This window comes from Leucopleurus acutus, assembly GCF_964270905.1.
Source record: "Leucopleurus acutus genome assembly, chromosome: 6".
Taxonomy (NCBI): Eukaryota; Metazoa; Chordata; class Mammalia; order Artiodactyla; family Delphinidae; genus Leucopleurus; species Leucopleurus acutus.
Window position 1 is genome coordinate 59,524,579 of NC_139149.1, and position 22,832 is coordinate 59,547,410.

At 40.1% G+C, this 22,832-nt stretch overlaps 1 protein-coding gene across 2 annotated transcripts in view; it reads left to right on the forward strand.

The window, feature by feature from the left end:
* The window catches only part of MAP3K20 (mitogen-activated protein kinase kinase kinase 20), a 171,876-nt gene that overhangs the window by 111,098 nt on the left and 37,946 nt on the right, over positions 1–22,832 (forward strand). Inside the window, exons 10-12 of one of the 2 annotated variants that reach the window (XM_082841160.1) lie at positions 2,575–2,681; positions 10,965–11,100; positions 14,886–19,071. In XM_082841160.1, the coding sequence (XP_082697286.1) occupies positions 2,575–2,681; positions 10,965–11,100; positions 14,886–15,269 (627 nt within the window). In that variant the 3' untranslated portion in view covers positions 15,270–19,071. Of the gene's footprint in view, positions 1–2,574; positions 2,682–10,964; positions 11,101–14,885; positions 19,072–22,832 lie in introns of those variants that run through there. The other variant, XM_082841161.1, reaches the window with a different exon arrangement.

Genomic DNA, 22,832 nt, shown 5'->3' on the forward strand with positions numbered 1-22,832 from the left:
GCTTCCTGTGTGATACTGGGCAATTCATACTTTTCTGAGACTGATCTTCCTTATCTATAAAACAAAAATAACAAATAATGTATACAGATGCTTAATAAATTGTTCTGGTTGTGCCTTTTTAAGTAAGCAAAGCCTACATAATACATAAAAGGAACCTAAACCGCTTCGGAGGAAGATCCTAGACCAAATGCCGTATTCTGTAACCAGAATACTCATTAAATATTAACACAAAATTCTACATTGTTGCTACCTTCTAAATGTTCACTTTGATAATTTCCATCTGAGAGCATATTCTAACTATAAAATTAAGATTTTTTCAGGGATACTTGCCATCCAATTACAAAAAGTTTTACCTTATCTCAAGAATGATTAAGTGGGGCTTCCCTGGTGGCGCAGTGGTTGAGAGTCCGCCTGCCGATGCAGGGGACACGGGTTTGTGCCCCGGTCCGGGAGGATCCCACATGCCGCGGAGTGGCTAGGCCCGTGAGCCATAGCCGCTGAGCCTGCGCGTCCGGACCCTGTGCTCCACAATGGGAGAGGCCACAACAGTGAGAGGCCCGCGTACCACAAAAAAAAAAAAGAATGATTAAGTGTAGGGAACAATATTATTCTTTGAAAATTTGTCAGCTCCTCCTGCTACTTTTCCATGAAAAATGAAAATCCTATATTTATTATATAATTAGTTCCTGTACAAACAATTAAAACATTTTTCCTTTTGCAACCTTGACACATGGTGGGAGAAATTAAAATGGAAACAAATTCAAAGAAGACAAACAGAATTTTTTCAAATTTCCTACTTAAGGCACTTTTCTCTTTGCTTATTTCAAGGCTTAATGTACAATCAGTGACATCTAGCTACTTACGCCCTTTTTAAAACACACACACACACACACACACATACACACACACACCCTTGAAAGAGAACAATAATGGGAGAACTCAGAATAAGTATCCCAGTTTTATATTCCTAAGAAAAATTGCTTTTCTTAATGTAGGAAGCACTCAAGTCCTGCGAGCAAGCCACCTCAACATTCTTCCTTCTTGTTTTTGTGCTCCTAAATTAAAATGCATGTTTTAATTGCTGCAACGGTAATTTGTTCAGAAATGGTATAATTATGAGGTGTGATGAAGAGAGAATGTACATCATCCTTTTATTATCTTTCTCCATTTTTGTTTAAACCTTTTGTCTCAATCTTGGCTAGAGTCTAAAGAGAGAGACTAGGGTAGTTTTTGCTAGCTAAAGAAATACATCTAACCACTCCTTTTTCAATTTCTAGTAAACAGTACCTGAGAGTTTCCCAGCACCAAAACTAGTTTTAATGTGGAATAAACATTGAGAACAGTGAAGTTATGATGGCTTTAAAATTGGGGAATTTTTCTCTGAGCAACTGGTTTAGGAAATTTTATAAGTTCTGCTAGATTAATAAGTAGGTTTCCCCCAACATTTTATTATAAAAATTTTCAAACATATGGAAAAGTTGAAAGAATTTTACAGTAAACACTGGTATACCCATCGCCCAGACTCTACTGTTAACTTTTACTATACTTGCTTTATCACAAAGATTTTTTAAAATAAATTTATTTGTTTATTTTTGGCTGTGTTGGGTCTTCGTTTCTGCACGCGGGTTTTCTCTAGTTGAAGTGAGTGGGAGGCTACTTGCAGTGTGCAGGCTTCTCATTGTGGTGGCTTCTCTTGTTGCAGAGCACGGGCTCTGAGCGTGTGGGCTTCAGTAGTTGTGGCTCATGGGCTGTAGAGCGCAGGCTCAGTAGTTGTGGCACACGGGCTTAGTTGCTCCGCGACGTGTGGGATCTCCCCGGACCAGGGTTCGAACCCGTGTCTCCTGCATTGGGTGGATTCTTAACCACTGCACCACCAGGGAAGCTCCTATCCCATAGCTTTCTTTTCTTGGCTGCATTGGGTCTTCGTTGCTGCACGTGGGCTTTCTCTAGTTGCGGTGAGTGAGGGCTACTCTTCATTGCAATGCACGAGCTTCTCATTGTGGTGGCTTCTCTTGTTGCAGAGCACAGGCTCTAGGCGTGCGGGCTTCAGTAGTTGTGGCACGCAGGCTCAGTAGTTGTGGCGCACAGGCTTAGTTGCTCCGCGGCATGTGGGATCTTCCCGGACCAGGGCTCGAACCCGTATCCCCTGCACTGGCAGGAGGATTCTTAACCACTGCGCCACCAGGGAAGTCCTATCACATAGATTTTTAAAAGACTTAACTTTTTCCTTTTAGGAGTCCTTAATCATACCCAAAAGAGAGAATTAGTACTTTCCTTAGTACTAATTAGTACTTTCCTTACCTGGAAAAATACTGTAATCATTCCAACCTTAGGCCACACAATAGAAAAATGACATCTGAGTCTATTATGAATAACTGGTTGAAAATAAGAAGTATGGTTCCCTAAACCTGAGCAGTCTGACAGTTGTAAAATAACTAAATCGGGACATTACATCATATTTTATTTTGTTTTATATAGTAATAAGGTGACTTGACCTTATTACTATACCTGTGGATTTTCTCTTAAAGATCTACTTTCTTGCATCCCAACAAGTGATTATTTTTTCTCCTTCAGAAACGGCCGTCTTTCAAGCAAATCATTTCAATCCTGGAGTCCATGTCGCACGACACGAACCTTCCTGACCAGTGTAACTCATTCCTGCACAATAAGGCAGAGTGGAGGTAGGTGCCTCACATCCGAGTCACATCATCTGACTTTAAGGGATCATGAGTAGCTTCAGCCAGGAACAGAACCTGGAAACTTGATGACAGTCCTGATTCCTTAGAAATTGGGGCTTTTTTATGTGTTTTTGTGTTAGAAAATTTTGGAGATCGAATAAGCCCTCCCTCTCATATGTAAGCAAAGAGTGTTCCTCTAAGCTTGTTGCTTTATCATATGTCTAAGTATTTAGAAAGCATATTAAAACAGTATCTTCTGAGATAAAAGACGGTTACCTGACATTCCTCTGTATACACTCTGTGTTAGGAAACTTTGTCCTCTGTCCAGTGAGAAATAAAAATACTGTCTGCTTGGAAATATGCAGAGCACTGTATCTGTTGATGGAAGAGTTAAGGAGACTGTAAAAACACTTTTAAAAGAAAGCTTTTGATGTTATAAATCCTATTAAATTTTTTCAGGTGTAAACAAACTTAGTAATGAGAGAATTGTATTGTGTGAGTGGAAGAAGTAAGCCCGAGATGAGACATTGGAGCCGGGTCACATGGTGCACGAATATAAATAGCATGTTTGGAAGCTGACATAATTCCTCCCTGACTCAGCAGAGATTTAAGTAACTCATCTCTGCTCCTGTTAGCTATGGCAGTAACGTGACGCCTGGCGCCACCTGCCGATACCAAATGAATACTGCAGGCACTTAAAAAACGACAATCGTTTACTCCTGTGATGACACATTTCTTTGGGCTTTCTGTTTGGTGTTTTACAATAACCTTCTTTATTTTTTATTCTTTGGGAATCTCTAGGACCAGTGAGTTAAAATGAATTTTTACTTAGTGTTACAAAAGTAATACTGTTTGCTGGAGTCTAGGTGTGTATGAGGGACTTTGTTCTGGGCTGAAATAATTAACAAAACAAAACATGTAAGTAATATTTGTTTCCTACAGTAAGAGATCAGCACAAATCTAATCAGATCACTCCCATTTTAAATCAGTATAAGGGGCTCCCATTGCTCTAGGACAAAGGCCAAAATACCTAAGATTCATGGCACCCTCTGTGCTCTTGCCTCAGCCACCTCATCTTAAGAGCATCATTCTACCCCTTAATTTTTGACGTTGGTCCCTCAACGCATGCATATTTCTCCCTCATACCTTGCAAATGCAGTATCTTCTGTATAAAATTCATCCCATTTCAGCGACACACCAGCCCTGATGCCCAAACCCAGCTTAGCTCCTACTACTACTGCTTCAGATAGTAGCTGAAAAAAACTCCTTTAAGGAGGTGTTTCCTGACCCCAGACCAGCTGAGGTTCCACTTTATGTGCCCTGAGAGCATCTCCTTCATAGCTTCTACTGCAGTTGAAATTAATAAGTAGTTCTGCAATCTGTTGTTTAATAATGTGTGTCTCGCTGGCTAAAATGTAAGCGAGTCGGATCATCTCTTGTGTTCCTTGCTGTAACTGGAGCCTCTAGAACGTATCTTGAATACCGACCGCAGTTGCTCAACAGATATTTGGAGAAGGAAATACCACGGTGGTAATAATATTAAAAGACATCACCATATTACACAAAAGAATAGAAATATGTAAGTTAATTTGTTTGCTTTGACAAATGTGCTTCTTACATTCATTCATTCAGATATTCATTAAACCTCTGCTGGGGAAAGGTGTCCTTTAGTTTTGGGCTGTGGTGATGAGCAGAACAGCCCCAGTGCACATGGAGTGTCAGTACTGGATTACTAAACACAAATATACGAATAACTTTCATTACCATTTTGATAAGTATGACAGAAAATTACTGGACGTCTGAGTGTATATAACCGTGAAATCTAATCTAGTCTGAGGGTTTAATAAAGGGATTCTCTGAGGAACTGCTGTTTGATCTGTTGGCCAAAGGATTAGTAGGATTTTAATACTACTATTAATACCCATGAGATAGGGAGTCTTTGAAGTATGTCAACAAAATCAGAAAATAGGGGGAAAGTTGGTAAGTTTTCTATATAAAAATGTAAAACCTCCGTAAGACCAAAAGCAATACCCACCATCAATAAATTTATAAGACAAATGCCATAGTGTTACAGCTTTTTTCCTGTATGATAGATCATCTGTTCTAGAAGTTTCTAGTCTCAGGACTCCATTACACTCTGAAAAATTATTGAGGACTCCAAAGGGCTTTTGTTTAAATGAGTTACATCTGTCAGTATTTACCACATTCAAAATTAGAACTGAGAAAAAAATTTAAATATGTAGTTATTGATTCATTTAAAAGACGGTAATAAATCCTGCTGCTGCATTCAGCCTATGGTACTATCCCACGTCATGAAACCTGTGGAAAAGTCTGTACACTTATGAGAGACTGAGAGTAGAAAAGGTAAATCATGTCTTAATGTTATATTGAAAACCAATTTAACCTTTGAAAAGCTCTCATGAGTCCCCAGATCACACTCTAAAACCACCACTTCTGTCTTTAAAATAAGATTTTAATTAAAATATCATATTAAAGGGCCTGAAATGGCATTTCACAAAAAAAGAAGTCAAATGACCAATAAACATGTGAAAAGTATTCAACCTCATTTAGCAATCAAATCAAAGGGAACATGATTTATTCATCAGATTGGCAAAAATTTATATCATGAAAATATCCAGTGTTATAAACTTCCTCATACTTCGCTGGTGGGAAAATACTACCTTTTGGAGGACAGTTTGGCTATATCGATCAGACACCTCTCCCACTGCCATTTCATTCCTAAGAAAATAAACGGGAAGGTTGTGCTAGAATGTATGGACATTTGTTTATCACATCCTTTAGAATGATAAAACTGGAAATGAGCTTAAAGTAAAATAAAAGATTGATTTGGTTTTTTTGTGGTTTTTATGATTTAGAAAATTATGATATCCCCACACACAAAATAGTATGGAGCCTTTCATGATATTACAGATCTGATAAACGATTCAAAAATGGATGCTACGGTCCAGTACGTTCAGAATGATTCCATTTATTCTAAAATAAACACATATTTATGTGTACATGTATGTGCACATAGAGAAAAGTATAAAAAGGTCAATGTTATATATTGTTGGGTAATGAGATTATGGGAAAGCGTTTTCTATGTGTTATCTTTATTTTGTATAATAAACCTGGATTCGTTGAATAACAAATTTATTTTTTTTAATTCTTCAAGCTAAAAAGATGAGAGAAATAAAATTGGTAATACATTAATGTATTTTAGTAAAAGGCAAACAGTTGCCTAGGGGACTTCCTCATTGGCTGTCTTTCAGGAATTCGTTAATCCTGAGAGCTGGAGAAGGAATATATATCTTTACCTGAAGCACTAAACCACAGTTTGAGCGGCAGCAGAGCTGTTTTAATTGAACTTGGTAATTGGTTAAAAACGTGGGGAATAATAATCATATTAATTAGAGTAACAATAACGAACACAGCTGTCATTTATCACATTCTTAACCAGACGCTTGTAGTTTATTTGGACTATCTTTTTTAATCCACATAGCAACCCTAGTGTGTACATCACAGGTGCAAGAACCGAGACCTGGACAGGTTGGACAACTGCTCAAGATGATACCATGTGAAACAGAACCAGCGCTGGCACCCAGGTGGTCTGATCCCACGGGCCTGCTGTGGCACACACGCTGTGCGGTGCTGTCCCTGAATTTGTGGCCAGTGTCATGCCCTCCACTGGATTCCCTTTTAGCAAAGAGAAACATCACAGGGGCATGATGGGTTTTTATTTTTGTTTTTGTTTTGCGGTACGCCAGCTTCTCACTGCTGTGAGAAATAGATAATATATATATTACATTTATATTACTTTTTTTTTTTTTTTTTGCGGTACGCGGGCCTCTCACTGCTGTGGCCTCTCCCGTTGCGGAGCACAGGCTCCGGACGCGCAGGCTCAGCGGCCATGCTCACGGGCCCAGCCGCTCCGCGGCACGTGGGATCTTCCCGGACCGGGGCACGAACCCGTATTCCCTGCATCGGCAGGCAGACTCTCAACCACTGCGCCACCAGGGAAGCCCAAGGGCGTGATGGTTTTCAGTGATGATTAGGGCAAAACAACTATCCCACTCAACGTGCCAAGTGTCCAAAAGAAGGAAATGTTTTGTCAGGTCATCTGGATATTTCAAAGGACAGCACATTCAGACCACTCCTCTCTTTCCCCTGACTTTTATCTGGTGTCTGAAACCATGCGTCTAGGGTCCAAAGTGTGTGTAGGAAGTTAACAAGTATCAGTGAAGTCGGACTCCCATCCTGCTCTGGTGTTTCTGACAAACACTTGTTTGCTGGTGGAGCTTCCTCTACACATAAACCAGATGGAACATCTAGTCTTAGAAACTTAAATGATTATTCTGAAAATTCTTTTTAAAACTAGGTTATTAAAAACCACATGAACTATGTCCTTTCCTTTTACCTAATAGGTGATAGGCAAGAAATCTAGTGTCAGACCTTTCCTTGTTCATCACATCTTCACCTTGTTTCTCCTCCTATTGACTTATTAGCAATAGTGGCCACGAGCATTAAGGACAGAAAATGTGTCATCCTCTTGGTCGTGTTTTCAGTTCTCGTTGCCCTTTGTGATTGTCTGCAGCCCTGTGGTCACCTGCACTGAGTGAGCCTCATGTCGCTGTGATAGTGCATTCAGGGTCTCTGTCTCTTGATAAGACATTCTGCTGGTTGCATTCTTCCTTGGTGATCAAAATATTCTTACTCTGGCACACCTTCTTAAAAACAAAACACAGAGGGCTTCCCTGGTGGCGCAGTGGTTGAGAGTTCGCCTGCCGATGCAGGGGACACGGGTTCGTGCCCCGGTCTGGGAAGATCCCACATGCCGCGGAGCGGCTGAGCCCGTGAGCCATGGCCGTTGAGTCTGCGCGTCCGGAGCCTGTGCTCCGCAACGGAAGAGGCCACAGCAGTGAGAGGGCCGCGTACCGCAAAAAAAAAAAAAAAAAAACACAGAGATTTAAAAAACTAATCTTTGCAATTTGGATTTTAGCACAAATCATTTAATATATAACACTAAATGTAATATATATATTATCTATTTCTCATGTAATATATATATAACTGTTTTTATGAATTAATCTTTTATTTCAAAGTAAGTTTCTGTCTAGTAAAAGAAGATAATTGTAGTTCATTGCCTGTTTTTGACATAGGGAAAATTTTCATCAACTTAAAACATATTAAACTATATTTTTAGAACAGGAGGGTTATATAAGGGCATCAGCCAATGCATTTGATGCGAAACAGTGCATCAAGAAAAACAGAGGGAACAGCCAGGGGAGCAACTGTCTTTGTGTTGCCATCCAGGTTTGGGTTACATCTCTTGTGGCGTAGGACCTGGACCACTGCTGTCAATATCCCGGGGCGTCTGGGAAAGCCTCGTTGGGGAGCGTATTTACTCAGTCAGTTTTTGTTTTTCTGCGACAGCTCTCAGCTTACTTAGCTTTACTTAACTGTTGATGTATTTTCCAGAAGGGCTTAAAATCAGAGTGGGCTCCCAGAGCTGGAACTTGAGATGAATCCTTGGCTTAAATGACAAGTGAAATTGCATGCGTTGGCCATTTACCCTGATCAAAAAGAACACCAGTGAGCTCAGTCTCCCTGGCAAAAGAGTTGGGACTGGGCTTGGTGGAAGCACCACGTGGCAGCAGCCCAGGGCCCTGCCGTATCCCACTGAGTGTGCCCAGCTCTGCTGCCTCCTTTTCTCACCCTCTCATTGATTGAAGATGGCTCATTCTTTCCTTTTTGTTACCAAAGTTTTAACCTAAGGTTTTCTACACTGTGTTTTTTTCCTTAATCCTCCATTTGAAAAATAAAAACACTTATTTATAAATGGGCATAATACTTTGTCTGAAATATCAGGGATAAAATTTGGATTTTATGATACAGTCATCATTTTGAAAGATGGCTCATTTACTGCTTTTCCTTAGGGACTCTAGTGTGACTTGACTTACCTGGCTTTATCATTTTCAGATGACACCAATAAAAGGGACGGGGTTGACAGCAGAGGCTTCTCCACTTACTTTCCTGCCTCCCTTGCTCTGAGGTACTTTGCAGACAGCCAGGGAAGTAAAACGTGGAGCCCAAGTCCAGAAACACCTCAGTAGCTGTTCTCGGAGTTGGGTTTTGCCAATTAATACCCAGAACCTTTTTGTTTTCCTTTATCTGCTTCTCATCTACAAGGGCATTGGGATAAGCTGTCCACTTATTCTGATTTTCCCTGGACATAAAAAGGCAGGCTTTGGCTACATACAGTCATCAACTTAGATCTGGGGGCATCTACCTTCTGTAGTCAAAGTCCCAACCAGGATCGCACAGTCGGACGTGTAGGTGTGTCCCAGGGGCACATGGGAGCAGCTGTTGGCTCAGCAGCTAATCTCCAACCGGCTTTTCTTTCCAGTCCCTTCCTTGTTCTGCGTCCTTCCCTCTGCGCCTTCGCTAACCCTTCCTTCCACCCTTCGCTCTGCTTCCTCTCCTCCTTTCTCTCTTCTTCCCTCCCTCCCTCTCGGTCTCTCCTTCTTTCTCTCAGTCTCTCATTACCGTTGCTTTTCTCACCGGCTCTTCAGAAACTGAAAGGGAAGAACTTCCAACTCTCAGAGCATAAATTTAGACTTAAACATGATGACAGCCCTGAAGGAGAAAAAAACCTGCCCTGAGCCATCTTACCAATTTCAGTTTCTATAAAGCACAGGTCTCTGTAACTGGACATATTGTTCCAGGTGGTGAGGTTGGTCAGCCCATAGAGACTAAGGAGGGAACTAACTTGCTTTTTAAATGATTAGAGTTAAAAGGAACCTTAGAGTTCATCTGGCCCAGGATTCCCACACTTGCCTGATGGTCAAAAAACGACCTGGCCCTTCTTTCAGATAATGGAGATTCCTAAGCCCTACCCAGCCCTACTGAATCCTGAGCTCTGAGGAAGGGTCCTAGGAATCTATGTTTTGTTGTATGTTTTGCCCAGGTAATTATTAGGATCAGGCAACTTGTGGAGCCCTGATAGAAGATAACTACCACCCCGTACAACTGAGGAGACTGAGTCAAGTTAATCAGTCAGTTACTTGAGCTACCCAGCAAATAGGCTAAGGTGAACTTACTAGTGGTATGACAGTGATCATATAACTGGAGTGTCATTTTCCCATCTCTCTCTTTGTGAGATGAGTACCTGTTTCTTGGGGCTGTAATGAGAGTAAGATGAGATAATATATAATAGAGCCAGATGACCGTAAGCATTTTTTTTTTTTTTTTTTTGGCTGCACCGTGTGGCTTGTGGGAGCTTAGTTCCCCGACCAGGGATCAAACCTGGGTCCACGGCAGTGAAAGCCCAAGTCTTTTTTCTTTTATAAATTTATTCTTACTTATTTATATATTTTTGGCTGCGTTGGGTGTTTGTTGCTGCACGCGGGCTTTCTCTGGTTGCGGTGAGCGGGCTTCTCGTTGCGGTGGCTTCTCTTGTTGCGGAGCACAGGCTCTAGGCGTGCGGGCTTCAGTAGTTGTGGCTCGTGGGCTCTAGAGCGCAGGCTTAGTAGTTGTGGCTCACAGGCTTAGTTGCTCCACGGCATGTGGGATCTTCCGAGACCAGGGCTCGAACCCGTGTCCCGTGCATTGGCAGGTGGATTCTTTTATTTATTTATTATTTATTTATTTTTGGCTGTGTCGGGTCTTCGTTTCTGTGCGAGGGCTTTCTCTAGTTGCGGCGAGCGGGGGCCACTCTTCATTGCGGTGCGTGGACCTCTCACTATCGCGGCCTCTTTTGTCACGGAGCACAAGCTCAAGACGCGCAGGCTCAGTAGTTGTGGCGCACAGGCTTAGTTGCTCTGCGGCATGTGGGATCTTCCCGGACCGGGGCACAAACCCGTGTCCCCTGCATTGGCAGGCAGATTCTCTACCACTACGCCACCAGGGAAGCCCGGCAGGTGGATTCTTAACCACTGCGCCACCAGGGAGGTCCCAAAAGCCCAAGTCTTAACCACTGGACTGCCAGGGAACTCCTGACCATAAGCATTTATTAAATGGCTAAACCAAGACACCAGCTCCATAGCTCAGGCCCCACCCAGTGGTTCTTCACTGCTTTGAGAAAGTATTCTGAGCTGATGTTTCCAAGCTAGAAACTACCTGTTGATTTTGAAGGATATGAAAGATTTCCTATTCTCTGCTCATTTACTGTTTGGTTTCAAAGCACAGGTTTAGCCTTTTCCTTTGATTAAGCATTGTGATGGACCCCTCAGCATGTAACACCTCTTCAGCAAAGTTGCGACTTAAACCAGTTATATCCCTGTGCAGGTGTGAAATTGAAGCAACTCTTGAGAGGCTGAAGAAACTAGAACGTGACCTCAGCTTTAAAGAGCAGGAGCTCAAAGAACGAGAAAGACGGCTAAAGATGTGGGAGCAAAAGCTGACGGAACAGTCCAACACCCCGGTGAGTGTTCCCTGCAGGGTTCACGGATCCCGTACTTAGGAGGCTGGCTGAGCATGGCAGCATGGCACCCCTCCCCCCTCCCCTGCTGCCTCCTCACTTCCTGCCTCGTGCCTCTACATTAAAGGATCCACATTTACACCCCGTAGCGCTCCTATCTCTTTTCAATTAACAAAATGCCAGAAATTTAGAAGGAAAGCTTAGCCTATTTCTGGCTCTTTCTCTGAGAACTGTTATTCTGTCAGTGTGTTTGTGTATTAGAATTACAAAAATAAAATTCAGTGTATTTTCACACCATCTGCTAGATCCCCAGAGCCTGTGCCTCAAGGCTGATTAACTCTTTAGAGTCCGCCGGTAATTAATAAATGTTATACCAAGGCAGCTAGCTGTCTGAGAAAGTCGTTGATGTGTCAGAACTTCACCGAGTTTTCCTTCTAAAAGAGAGCTAACTTAATGACCTATAAATGACGAGAATTAATATTCCTTGCTCAATTTAGGGTCACAATCATGGGCAGCAAAAGATTGGAAAAAGACTTCTCTCAGGACAAGCTTCCAGTATTTACTCCACCAAAAAATATACTGGTTTTTTTTTCCAAGTCCTGTATTTGGACTAAGATAAAAATTCTTTGTAAGGATTTTGCTATTTATATACTTACCATGAGCTTATATGTTAACATGATATATTAAAATCTAGTCAAATTTCAGCATTCTTCCCTATTTTAAATAATTTATTATTTTAGGAATTAAGTATAAATTTATCATTGGCTTTTCCAGGGTTTTTAATGGGCAATATATGTCCACTTTAAGATCACAAGTAATAATAAGATTAAAAGTACACTTGTTATGTACTTTAAATTCATTTTTGATAGTTGCTATGGCGATTGTACCCAAAAAAAATTCTTAAATGCCCTTCAGTTTGTGATCTTCAAAAAACTTTCCTGGGCTTCCCTGGTGGCGCAGTGGTTGAGAGTCCGCCTGCCGATGCAGGGGACACGGGTTCGTGCCCCGGTCCGGGAAGATCCCACATGCCGCGGAGCGGCTGGACCCGTGAGCCATGGCCGCTGAGCCTGCGCGTCCGGAGCCTGTGCTCTGCAAAGGGAGAGGCCACAACAGTGAGAAGCCCGCGTACGCAAAAAAAAAAAAAAAACTTTCCTATTTTTAACAGTCTTAATCTCCATTTAGCAGCCAATGCCCAACTGCAAAGTACTTTCCAGTGTCTAAAGAATAAAATAGTTTGCCTCCTTTTCCAATTTATGTGGAGAAATAACCCGATTTCCAAAAAAGGAAAATACAGTGAAGTTAAATGTTTATTATCAGATTTAACTTTTTCAAAAATGACTTTGGTTATCCAGGGAATCCCAAAGTAAGAACTGAATTGCTATGCATAAGACTGTCATGGGTACCACATCTTATAAGTACCATAGTACTTATAAGTTCAATGAATTTTAACTTGGCTCTCAAAAAAGAAGTTAAGGAAAGTTTCCTGTTCTGGTTGAATTGGTACCAACAGGCAGACTCAGAAAGCATTACCTTAAGGATCTTCAAGGGAACACTGCTTCTCCCAGAGCTGATGAGAGGCAAAAATATGGCCATCTTCTGAAGTCTGAGAGTTGTGGGGATTTTTTAAGTACATTGAAATCTTAAGCTATAAAGCATTGCATGGCTTGACTCTTTCTAAATGTAGCATTTTAAGAAAAAACTTTAAAGGACCCATTAAAGTATGCTTTAGAACCTTTCTTTAGTTTACTGGCATTAGTTTTGCTAAGAAATTATGGGCTGCCTTGCACACATTATTGCTATTAGTAACGCAGTTGTATAGTAAATGATGAAAAACTCTGAGTGCACAGTAGGTTGTATGCTTGCGTTTTAAATGCAGAAAACTCTCTGTAAAGGAACTGCTCTGAAGGCTACCATCTAACAATGGACAGCATGCAGCACGATCTCAATGAGATTTTCTTCCTTTTTTTTACTTATGAAGGCTAAGTTTTCTTTCTGTACAGTACTTGCTTTTAATGTCTCTTCTTCATAGAGCTGGTATTTCTGAAGGAAAGGTTTGTGCTCAGGTATTTTATAAGTAGATATTTTCTTTTATCCTCACATCAGTTTCTAGTTGACTTTAAATGAGGTTTCTGAGAGACTGATAAGAATAAACCTCTTTTAAAAGGAAGCGACTGGAGGTTGAGGTTTTCTCTGTGTAGCCTCATCTTAATTATAAAAGTTTAATATTAAAGTAACGTCATAAAAAATTGTATTACTGCATTTATTTCAAGGAAGGACACTACTTTCTTTCCTGAAATTAAAACATTAGTTAAAGATATTTGGGAAGCTGAATCTTCCATACACAAATATGAACAATATGTTTATTTTTAATGATTGTTGTAGCTTGATGTAGAAATTTTACTTCTTTTAAAAATAATAGCTTATTTGAGAGGCATTTGTTGAGATCTTAACATAATGTGAAATAATTATGAAATATATGAAATAATAAAATAGATAAGCAGCAAAGAGATCCTGAGAGTATCTAACAATTGAAAACAAATTTGAGAGGCTGGGAAATTTGACTGCAAGGAAAGTAATAGCCCGTTTCCGGTGTTAAAGGATCTAAATCAATTTCTTTCTTCCATGTAACTTCTGCTTTTTAGTTGAATTATATGAAGTTCTGATTGAACTAATAACTGTAGAGGTCTTTTCCTAGTGGAGTTAAGATAGTTTTTTTTAAAAAAACTTGATTCCAATTTTAATTTAAAAATTAGGAAATTGGTCCTAAAAAGTACCTTTACATGCAGAATATGAAAGTCATCCCAGAGTTATATTACTTTTTTACCCTTATTTAAACAGCATCAAAATAGAAGCCTTAATTTGCTCCTTTCTCAAAGGAAGAGGCAGTAACACTTTGAGATCCTAACAGTTTTACCCCTGAAATGAACAACATTTATGGAAATAGGTTGGCTGTTTAAAATAATTATGTAAGATTGAAAATAAATGTCTGTATCTGCTCTGAGAAGAATTCCTAGAAAAAAATTCTGCTAAAAGAAGGAAACTTGTAGAGAATAGAGACAAAGGTAACAATCTAAATTAATACTAGTTTCCTTTCCTCCCGGTTTTCCCATGTATTTACATACTTGTTTATAACTTAAATGTTAGAGACAATCTAGAATTTGTTTACAAGTGAATTATTTCATAAATTGGAAAACAAGAATTATATCTGGCTATAATAAATAATAAAGGGAGACAAGTGAATTCTAGACTGTTTATTAGTTTATAGATACTTAATCTAGCTAAAAAGGTAGCTAATGACCCAGATCTCCCAATTGACTGCTAAACCGTTTTTATGCTTCCTCTAAGCTTTTCTTCTTTGGTCCAAGGTTTCTTGTTTATTTTTTTTAACTCGAGATTTAATCTCTACTTAATTTCTCTTTTAATATAATTAACTAAATGTTTCCATATGAAAGTCAAATTGGGAAAAATTGAGAGAAATTCTAAAAACTACTTTGTTTTAAGGAAAATGAGGGCTTAAAACTTACAACTTCCTTCCTATTGGAAATTCGGCTTGCTGTGGTGCTTTGTAAACCTTTGGTTGTGATTTACTCTGTCATTTATAAATTATGGTAAACACGCTGGAGCCAAACCTGCCATTAAATAAATTCTCAAATAATCCCTTACATTCATTTATTTCACTAATCATTTACCTTCTGTGCAACACCCACTAATTTTGTGGTATCTGTTTCCTTGATATAAATTGGTCCTAATTTCTCTTTTTACTTCTGTCCTTTCTTCCCTCATGATAGCTTCTCTTGCCTCTTGCTGCAAGAATGTCTGAGGAGTCTTACTTTGAATCTAAGACAGAGGAGTCAAACAGTGCAGAGATGTCATGTCAGATCACAGCAACAAGTAACGGGGAGGGCCATGGCATGAACCAAAGTCTGCAGGCCATGATGCTGATGGGCTTTGGGGATATCTTCTCAATGAACAAAGCAGGAGCTGTGATGCATTCTGGGATGCAGATAAACATGCAAGCCAAGCAGAATTCTTCCAAAACTACATCTAAGAGAAGGGGGAAGAAGGTCAACATGGCCCTGGGGTTCAGTGATTTTGACTTGTCAGAAGGTGATGATGATGGTGATGATGACGGTGATGAGGAAGATAATGACATGGATAACAATAGTGAATGAAAGCAGAGAGCAAAGTATTAAAATTGAAAATGTCCGGGAAAACAAAAGAAACTTGTTATCTCAGTCTGTACAAAAACCAGTAAGGAGGTAGAAAACCAAGCACTGCATTTTTAGGCCAATCACATTTATATGACAGTCATTTCTTTACGATTTTACTTTTGATTTGTCTTTGCTTACAGAAAAGGGGGGAGGGGATTAAGCCAAAAAGGTCTATTCAATGAATCAGCAAATGTGGTGCCTGATTATAGAAACTTGTGATTCTATATGTAATATAGCATTTTTTAACGAATGACATTCTGGCTTTTTAAAAATGAATACATTATAGTTTGATTTGATTTGATTTATTCAGTTGCTTTAAAAAACTTACATTTTGAACAAGCACTCTTAACTCCTAATACTTCTTTGACACTTGATTTTCTTGTAACATACTATGTTTTTTTTTCCCTTATGGCAATACACCATACTGTCAGAAATTATTGATAGTGACTACAAAATCTAACAATAAAAAAATTGAAACGAAAGGAGGTTCTAACAAATACTTCTCCAGAAATACCTAAGTGCTGAGGGTTTTTAATACTTAATAGCACAACTACTGAAAGTAAAACCCAAGAGATGTTTTCAGTAGTACGTTTGCAGGAGAAATACTCTAACTTGAAACCAAACAGCAGTGTTGTGGCACTTTCACACCAGTGCTCGCCCCAGAAGCTTCTTAACAGCACACTGTCATCTAAGGCTTAGCTTAGACTTTATACAAAGAGAAAGAGAGGGTAAGGGATCCCACTTCCAGGCAGCGTGAGCGTTAATACGGGGGCAGGAGTGTATGCGTGTGTGTTTGTTTTCCAGAGGGGCATGAGAATCCTGGATTCTAAATACATGTAGAGATATTTTAAAGACGGAACTAAATATTATAAAAAGAATAGCAAAGATAAGCTGTCCTTACTTAGGCAAAAGTGCAGAATGAAGGGTCCTTTTTATAGCAGATCTAGCCTTCCAGATTTCTTTTTTTTAACCCTGACTCAGCCATGCTGGTGTTAAAGAGAAGTAAATGTAGGTGCTGCTCTGAAAACCTAGCTAGCCAGAGAGATATTCTCAGAATGTTATCACAGAATTGTCAAAGCTTGTTTAAACTATAAAATACTTTATTAAAAAGCTACAAAACATTTGTAGTTATGTACATACAGAAAGGCAAAAGAACAAAGAAAGATTTTTTTTCAGTCTAAATTTGAAAGCAGTGCCGTTCATTTGACTATTAAACCAAAGTACTTTGGGTGGTTCTTTTTATGGAAGATTTTTTTTTTTAATTTTATTTTTGGCTGCATTGGGTCTTCGTTGCTGCGCGCGGGCTTTCTCTAGTTGTGGCAAGCGGGGGCTACTCTTCGTTGCGGTGTGCAGGCTTCTCATTGCAGTGGCTTCTCTCATTGTGAAGCACGGGCTCTAGGCACACGGGTTTCAGTAGCTGTGGCACGCGGACTCAGTAGTTGTAGCACATGGGCTTAGTTGCTCCGCGGCATGTGGGATCTTCCCAGACCAGGACTCGAACCTGTGTCCCCTGCATTAGCAGGTGGATTCTTAACCACTGCGCCACCAGGGAAGCCCACAGAAGATTTAAGAAAGGATATCATCATAGATATTGTCTAATATTATTTCCAAGTATATTTGATCATAAAAAGCCTCCTGGAATTTGAAGCATGACATGCTTCCAATCCCCATTAAGGGTGGAAAATACCACAAAATGATCAGTACTCTGTGCCAGCTTTATTTAGAGAAAAATTACTAATACAATGTTCTGGGTGTGAAATGTAGAGACCAGTCTGTATAGAATAGTGATAAATAGAAGGATCTGGAGTCAGATCGTGATTCAAAATCGCTGTGCAACCTTGGGCAAATTATTTAACTTGTACGTCTGCTCACCTTTAACTTGAGAATGGTAATAGTACTTACCTAAAGGATTGTTGTGAGGATTAAATAAAATGATACATGTAAAGCATTTAACACAGTACCAGGCCAATGGTAAGTGGTCAGTTAATGTAGCTGCTGTTAACTATGCCAGTGAAAAGACACTGAAAAATAAGTGGTTTCTGTAACCTGGAAAACGAAACTATCAATTTCAAGTGATATTTGTTGAGTAGGATGAGATGAAAGTTAAAGTGAATAGCTTTCAGAAAAGATAGAGAACATCTTTGGAACGAAAGCTGCACGAGCCGATCTACTCTGTAGCCCTTTGAACACCATGCACATGGCAAGGTTTAGCTAGTCTGAGGTGTTTGCAGGCCTTGCTACCACCCACAGACCAGGCAAACACAGAAAGAAGAGGTAAACGTTTCCCCTAGGAGATGGGTTCCCCACATACCCAATCTGATACACTTCCTATGTCTATGCAAATATAGACACAGATACACACACACCACAGTATATTGCTGGTGACAAACAGGTGCAAACATAAATAGGCATCCTATCTGCACTCAGACATGGGGGAGGCCTCTTTGATTCAAGACGAGCCACTCAAGCAGAAGATCTTGGAGTGGAGCAGAGGGGATGGTTTTCAGCTCTTGACTTCCCAGCATGCCCTGGGGCTCTGTGCCATGTAACCTGAAGGAGAGCCAGAGACCAGGTAGTTCACAGCTTGTTGTTGCACATCTTCCCAGGCCAAGGTAAAGTCATCCATCCCACCAGTATTCATTGAGCCCCTCCTTTGCGCCCGGTACCGTTCTAGGGAACAGCTAGATGAAAATCTGCACTTGTGGAGCTTACAGGCCAGCAAGCGGAGATGGACAACAAACCGAACAGATGCATCATGTAGTAAACATTTGATAAGTGCACGTTGGGAAACGAAGCAGGGAAGGATGAGGCCCATAGCGGAGTGTTGTGGACTTTAAAGTGTGGTCAGGAAAGGCCTTACCCATAATGGAATCTCTGTGGGCTGATTTTGGGATCTGTGCACCTTATGTAAGAGTGTAAACCTTAAAAAATAAAAGAGTGTAAACCTTGTCTCTCATTTGAGAATAACCGGAAGTAAATTTAGAACGTATGAAATGAATGGGATGGACATTTTAAAAAATTTACATTAAATAAAAATGTATAATAATAATTAGATCTATTAGGATTATACATAAGGTTTTGGTGCATTAATAAAAGCAGCCAAATAAGGCCAAAAGAGAAAGGTAACAACCCAGACCTAGGTTTACCATCATTCAGGTAATATTTCTCTAATCTCTCGACTGCTGCCATTTTCCTCACAGAAATTCCAGAGATGGTCATAGCTCAATACTCTGCCATCAAGAAACTGCAGAGATTTTGGACACAGCAGAATTGATAACCTCAGTGATACGCTTGCAGTGTTCTAACCTAAAATTGGGCTATAGGTAATTACTATAGGGCACTGGCTATTTTACTCTCTGTTCCAAATCAGTGTCTTGCTAGGGTTTTGAACATCCCTGAAATCTGCATCATAGAAACAGAATCTTAAAGTGGTTTCCCTTGATCTATGAAGATGATTTAGAAGACTTTAGACTCTATTATTAGCCTTATTAAATTTAAAAACAAATATTTATCAGCCTTAGGCAGAATTTCTAATGAAGATGTTAATTATACAGCTTTTAATTCACTTTTCAGATCAGTTTTGTTGTTGTTTTTGTGTTTTAACGTCTTTATTGGAGTATAATTGCTTTACAATAGTGTGTTAGTTTCTGCTGTATAACAAAGTGAATCACTATACATATACATATATCCCCATATCCCCTCCCTCTTACATCTGTCTCCCTCCCACCCTTCCTATCCCACCCCTCTAGGTGGACACAAAGCACCGAGCTGATCTCCCTGTGCTATGCAGCTGCTTCCCACTAGCTATCTATTTTATATTTGGTAGTGTATATATGTCTATGCCACTCTCTCACTTTGTTCCAGCTTATCCTTCCCCCTCCCTGTGTCCTCAAGTCCGTTCTCTACGTCTGCGTCTTTATTCCTGTCTTGCCCCCAGGTTCTTCAGAACCTTTTCTTTTAGATTCCATATATATGTGTTAGCATACGGTATTTGTTTTTCTCTTTCTGACTTACTTCACTCTGTATGACACACTCTAGGTCCATCCACCTCACTACAAATAACTCAATTTCGTTTCTTTTTATTAGCCAGTGATTTTTAATATGCAGTAGATTTGTTAGCCTTTAACACCAGCTGGGGAATTCAAACTTGATCCCCATGAAAATCAAGGAATTGGGGTGGGGGAAGGTTTGGGAGAGATCTAAAACGATTTCTCATGGCACTACGATGTACACAACTTTGCTTTTCAGAGGTTTCATTGGAGTGGTAAGAATTTCATGAAAGATAATTTTAAAACTTACTTTGAGTTAAATCTTGATCTTTTTTTTGATACACTAGACTTGTTGCTGCCTTTTGAAACTAGCAGTCTACTGCACCGCATACATCAAAAAGCATAATTTTTCTATAATCAGGTACCTTTTGCTGCTTTGGGGTAAGACTGTTTTCCTGTTTAGATGTTAAGCATTTCCAGAGAGAAGAATCTGTTCTGTTCTTCTGATTGTAACATAGCCTGATAGCTGTAGATGCAGCCTCCCTGATGAGAAATGAGCGTCTCCCAGGCCATCTGGAGGACTAGCTATGTTTCCTCGGACTCCAGCTTAGTTTGCACTCTATTACCTGTGAGGAGCTTTCTGGCATGTGATTATTCACTTCAGAGCTCGAGTTTCAGGCACGTACATTAACTATTTTATATTGTGTGCAGAATAATAGACCTTTTAATGTCAGATACAATACACTGCACATATTGCTTTTGCACTGTTTTAAACTTTTTGTACTAAATGATAGAAAGTATTTGTATTCTTTGAGTGTGAGCTTTGAATAGATGGCATTATCACCTTATTGGTTTTTTTTTTAACAAAACGTTTTTCTCAACTATTCTATCGCAATGTTATTCTGAGCAAGTCGTATGCCAAAGTCGTGTATCATGTTTGTACGGAAGATTAAATTTTATTCTTGTGTGGTAAGACTACTCAGTTATTGACTTTTTGTTGGAATTTGATATCCCAACACAAAGTCCACAATGTATTCAGAAATCCAAGTTGGTGTCATACATTTCATTTTGATGTGAACTTTGCTTTGCTTTCCTTTGTTTTAAGACTCCATTTTGCAATAAACGTTTTGACAGTAAATCCCTTTGTTATGTGTTATTGTGTATATCAGAGCTTTGTTAGATTGGATTCCCAACAACCTTTGAAGGAATCGTTATCACACGCACGACCATGAGTGTGAGCTTCTCTCCTGAAATCAATTGGAGTGTAAATAATGAATTTGTAAAGTGATGGGGCAGTCACAAGGTGGATTTTTTTTTTTTTTTAATCCCCAAAGAGAGACAGAAAAGCTTAGAACTCACCCTGTAGCAGATACACTGATAACGTTAACAAGGTCCAGCAGACATAGAGGAAATAGGAAGCCACTCTGTGGCTGGAGATATTAACTCTTCTCCCCTGTTCTGCCAAATTCAAACCGTCTTGAAGCATGCCTGGCTCCAGCCTTCCTCTCACTAATCTTTGCCAGCAGCATGCAAGAATCCTGCCGGAGCAAGTCTCACACTGAATCCAGCGCCTTTCCCTTGGCGTCATCTTGGTGAGCCACCCTCAGAGCACAAGTCAACTCTTCTCCTCTCCTTCGGACATGAAAACCAAAGATGTTGGCTTTGATTAGTTGTTTCCTTTACAACCTTTATTCAAGAAATACTTATCAATTTTGTTCAGCACAACATTTGGGAATTATATACACATCAGAACATTCCATACACCCTCACTTCTTCTAAAAGCCAGCCTTGATGCAGCCCTAAACGGCTCTGTAAAGTAAAGCAGTCTGTTGTTTCTTAAACTAATCAAACAAGTTCCTTATTTCACATTTGATTCTGTGATGGGAAAAGCAAATGACGCTGCTGCAGCTGTATCCAGCTGCCCCGTGAAGAAATAAAACTTGTCATGTATTTTCTTTGATCAAGTTCAGTTTTAGATCCTGTTTCTCAAGTCACTTTCATTTCTGCATTATTAAAGCAGGTGAGTGCATGTGACTACAAACACCAGGTATTTCAGAGGAGGGAAGGGGCAGTCCTGTGGGAATCGGAGCACATGAGGGTAGCGGAGTACATATAGAGTGGTAGCGATTTATACCCTTGCAACTTATCTGTACGTCTCAAACTCTATGCATTCAGATTTATTGTAGCTCGTGGGTTTTTTAAATAAATCTGCCTGGCCCCCTAGAATTGGCTGCAGTTCCCCTTGATCCTTGGACATGCGCACACCATATCTGGAGCTGCCGTTGAACAAACGTGCCGTGCCCATCCTTCCTTCCTGTCCCGCCTCCACCACTGCCAGTGTCTTGCCTTGTTGCTTCTCACCAGGAGTCACCTCTCTTCTAGCCTGCTGTGCCAGCCCAAGCCACTATGCCTTCCATCCCCCATGGTAGTCTATGAAACCCTCCCTTTTCCGTGGTATAGCCATAGACATTGAACTCTATACCAGAGAATTTAGCATCATAGTAAATGCACCCTTCAGTTTTACTCATTCAACAAACTGTTCAACAAAAATTTACCAGGTGTTGTGTGCCAGGCACTCTGATGGGCACTGAGGAAACTAAAATGAAGGTGGCCTTGAACTCCTCCCAAGGTATAGTCCATACCTACTTTACCCCCCCTTAAATTAAAAGCTCCTTGAAGGCAGGGGCATGGCTTTCCTAGCAAGGTTTTGAGCATGTGAATTTAAAATACCTGCAGATTAGAAGGATTAACTCACCCACCCTCTGATGTTTACACTAATGGTAAAAGTAACCAAATCCAACTTCTTTTTTTTTCAACTCGCACAAAAAATACTATTTGTAACACGTGTTGAAAGACACTTTGCCATGTTGCCTCATGAGCAATCCAACCATGTTGGCAAGTTAAGCTGGTTAAAACTAATGGCTATAGCAAACTAACTCAAGTCACAAGACACAGATTTTCTTCCCGTTACGTAGGTATTTATTTAGTCTGTGGCCATGGAGCATATATTGAAGCGAGTAGTCCTTTGGCTCTGAAAATGGGCAGGCAGGAGTCCTCTTGCAAAGTTGTCATTCATGTTTGTATACTTGCCAGGGAGGGAGGTTAGTTTAATTTAGTTTTAGTTAGAGCAACTCTGCAACCTGGGTTCCTTAGGACGGCTCCAATTTTACGTGTCCTTCTAATATTTTGTTTTAAAAATATAGTGCAACTGAGACATTTAAACACTTAGAAATTCCCCTCTAAAAATAAGCATGTAAAACATCTGGTTACCAAGTGGTTGCTTTGGAATTTTCATTAATGATCAAACGATCTTCGTGTTGACTGAGAATTCCGAAGACGGCTCTGGTATCTGACAAACGTCAGAAATTCCTTGACTGCCAAGGCCTTCTCATGGGAGGTAAAACTACTCTCAGTGTGCCAAGTACAAAGAGTGGAAAATCCCAAGATGTGCAGAGTCCCATTGTCACGGCTCACCAAGCACAATGAATTGTTACTGAGAGGTGGTTTGGCTTCTGTGGGCAACATCTTTGGAACC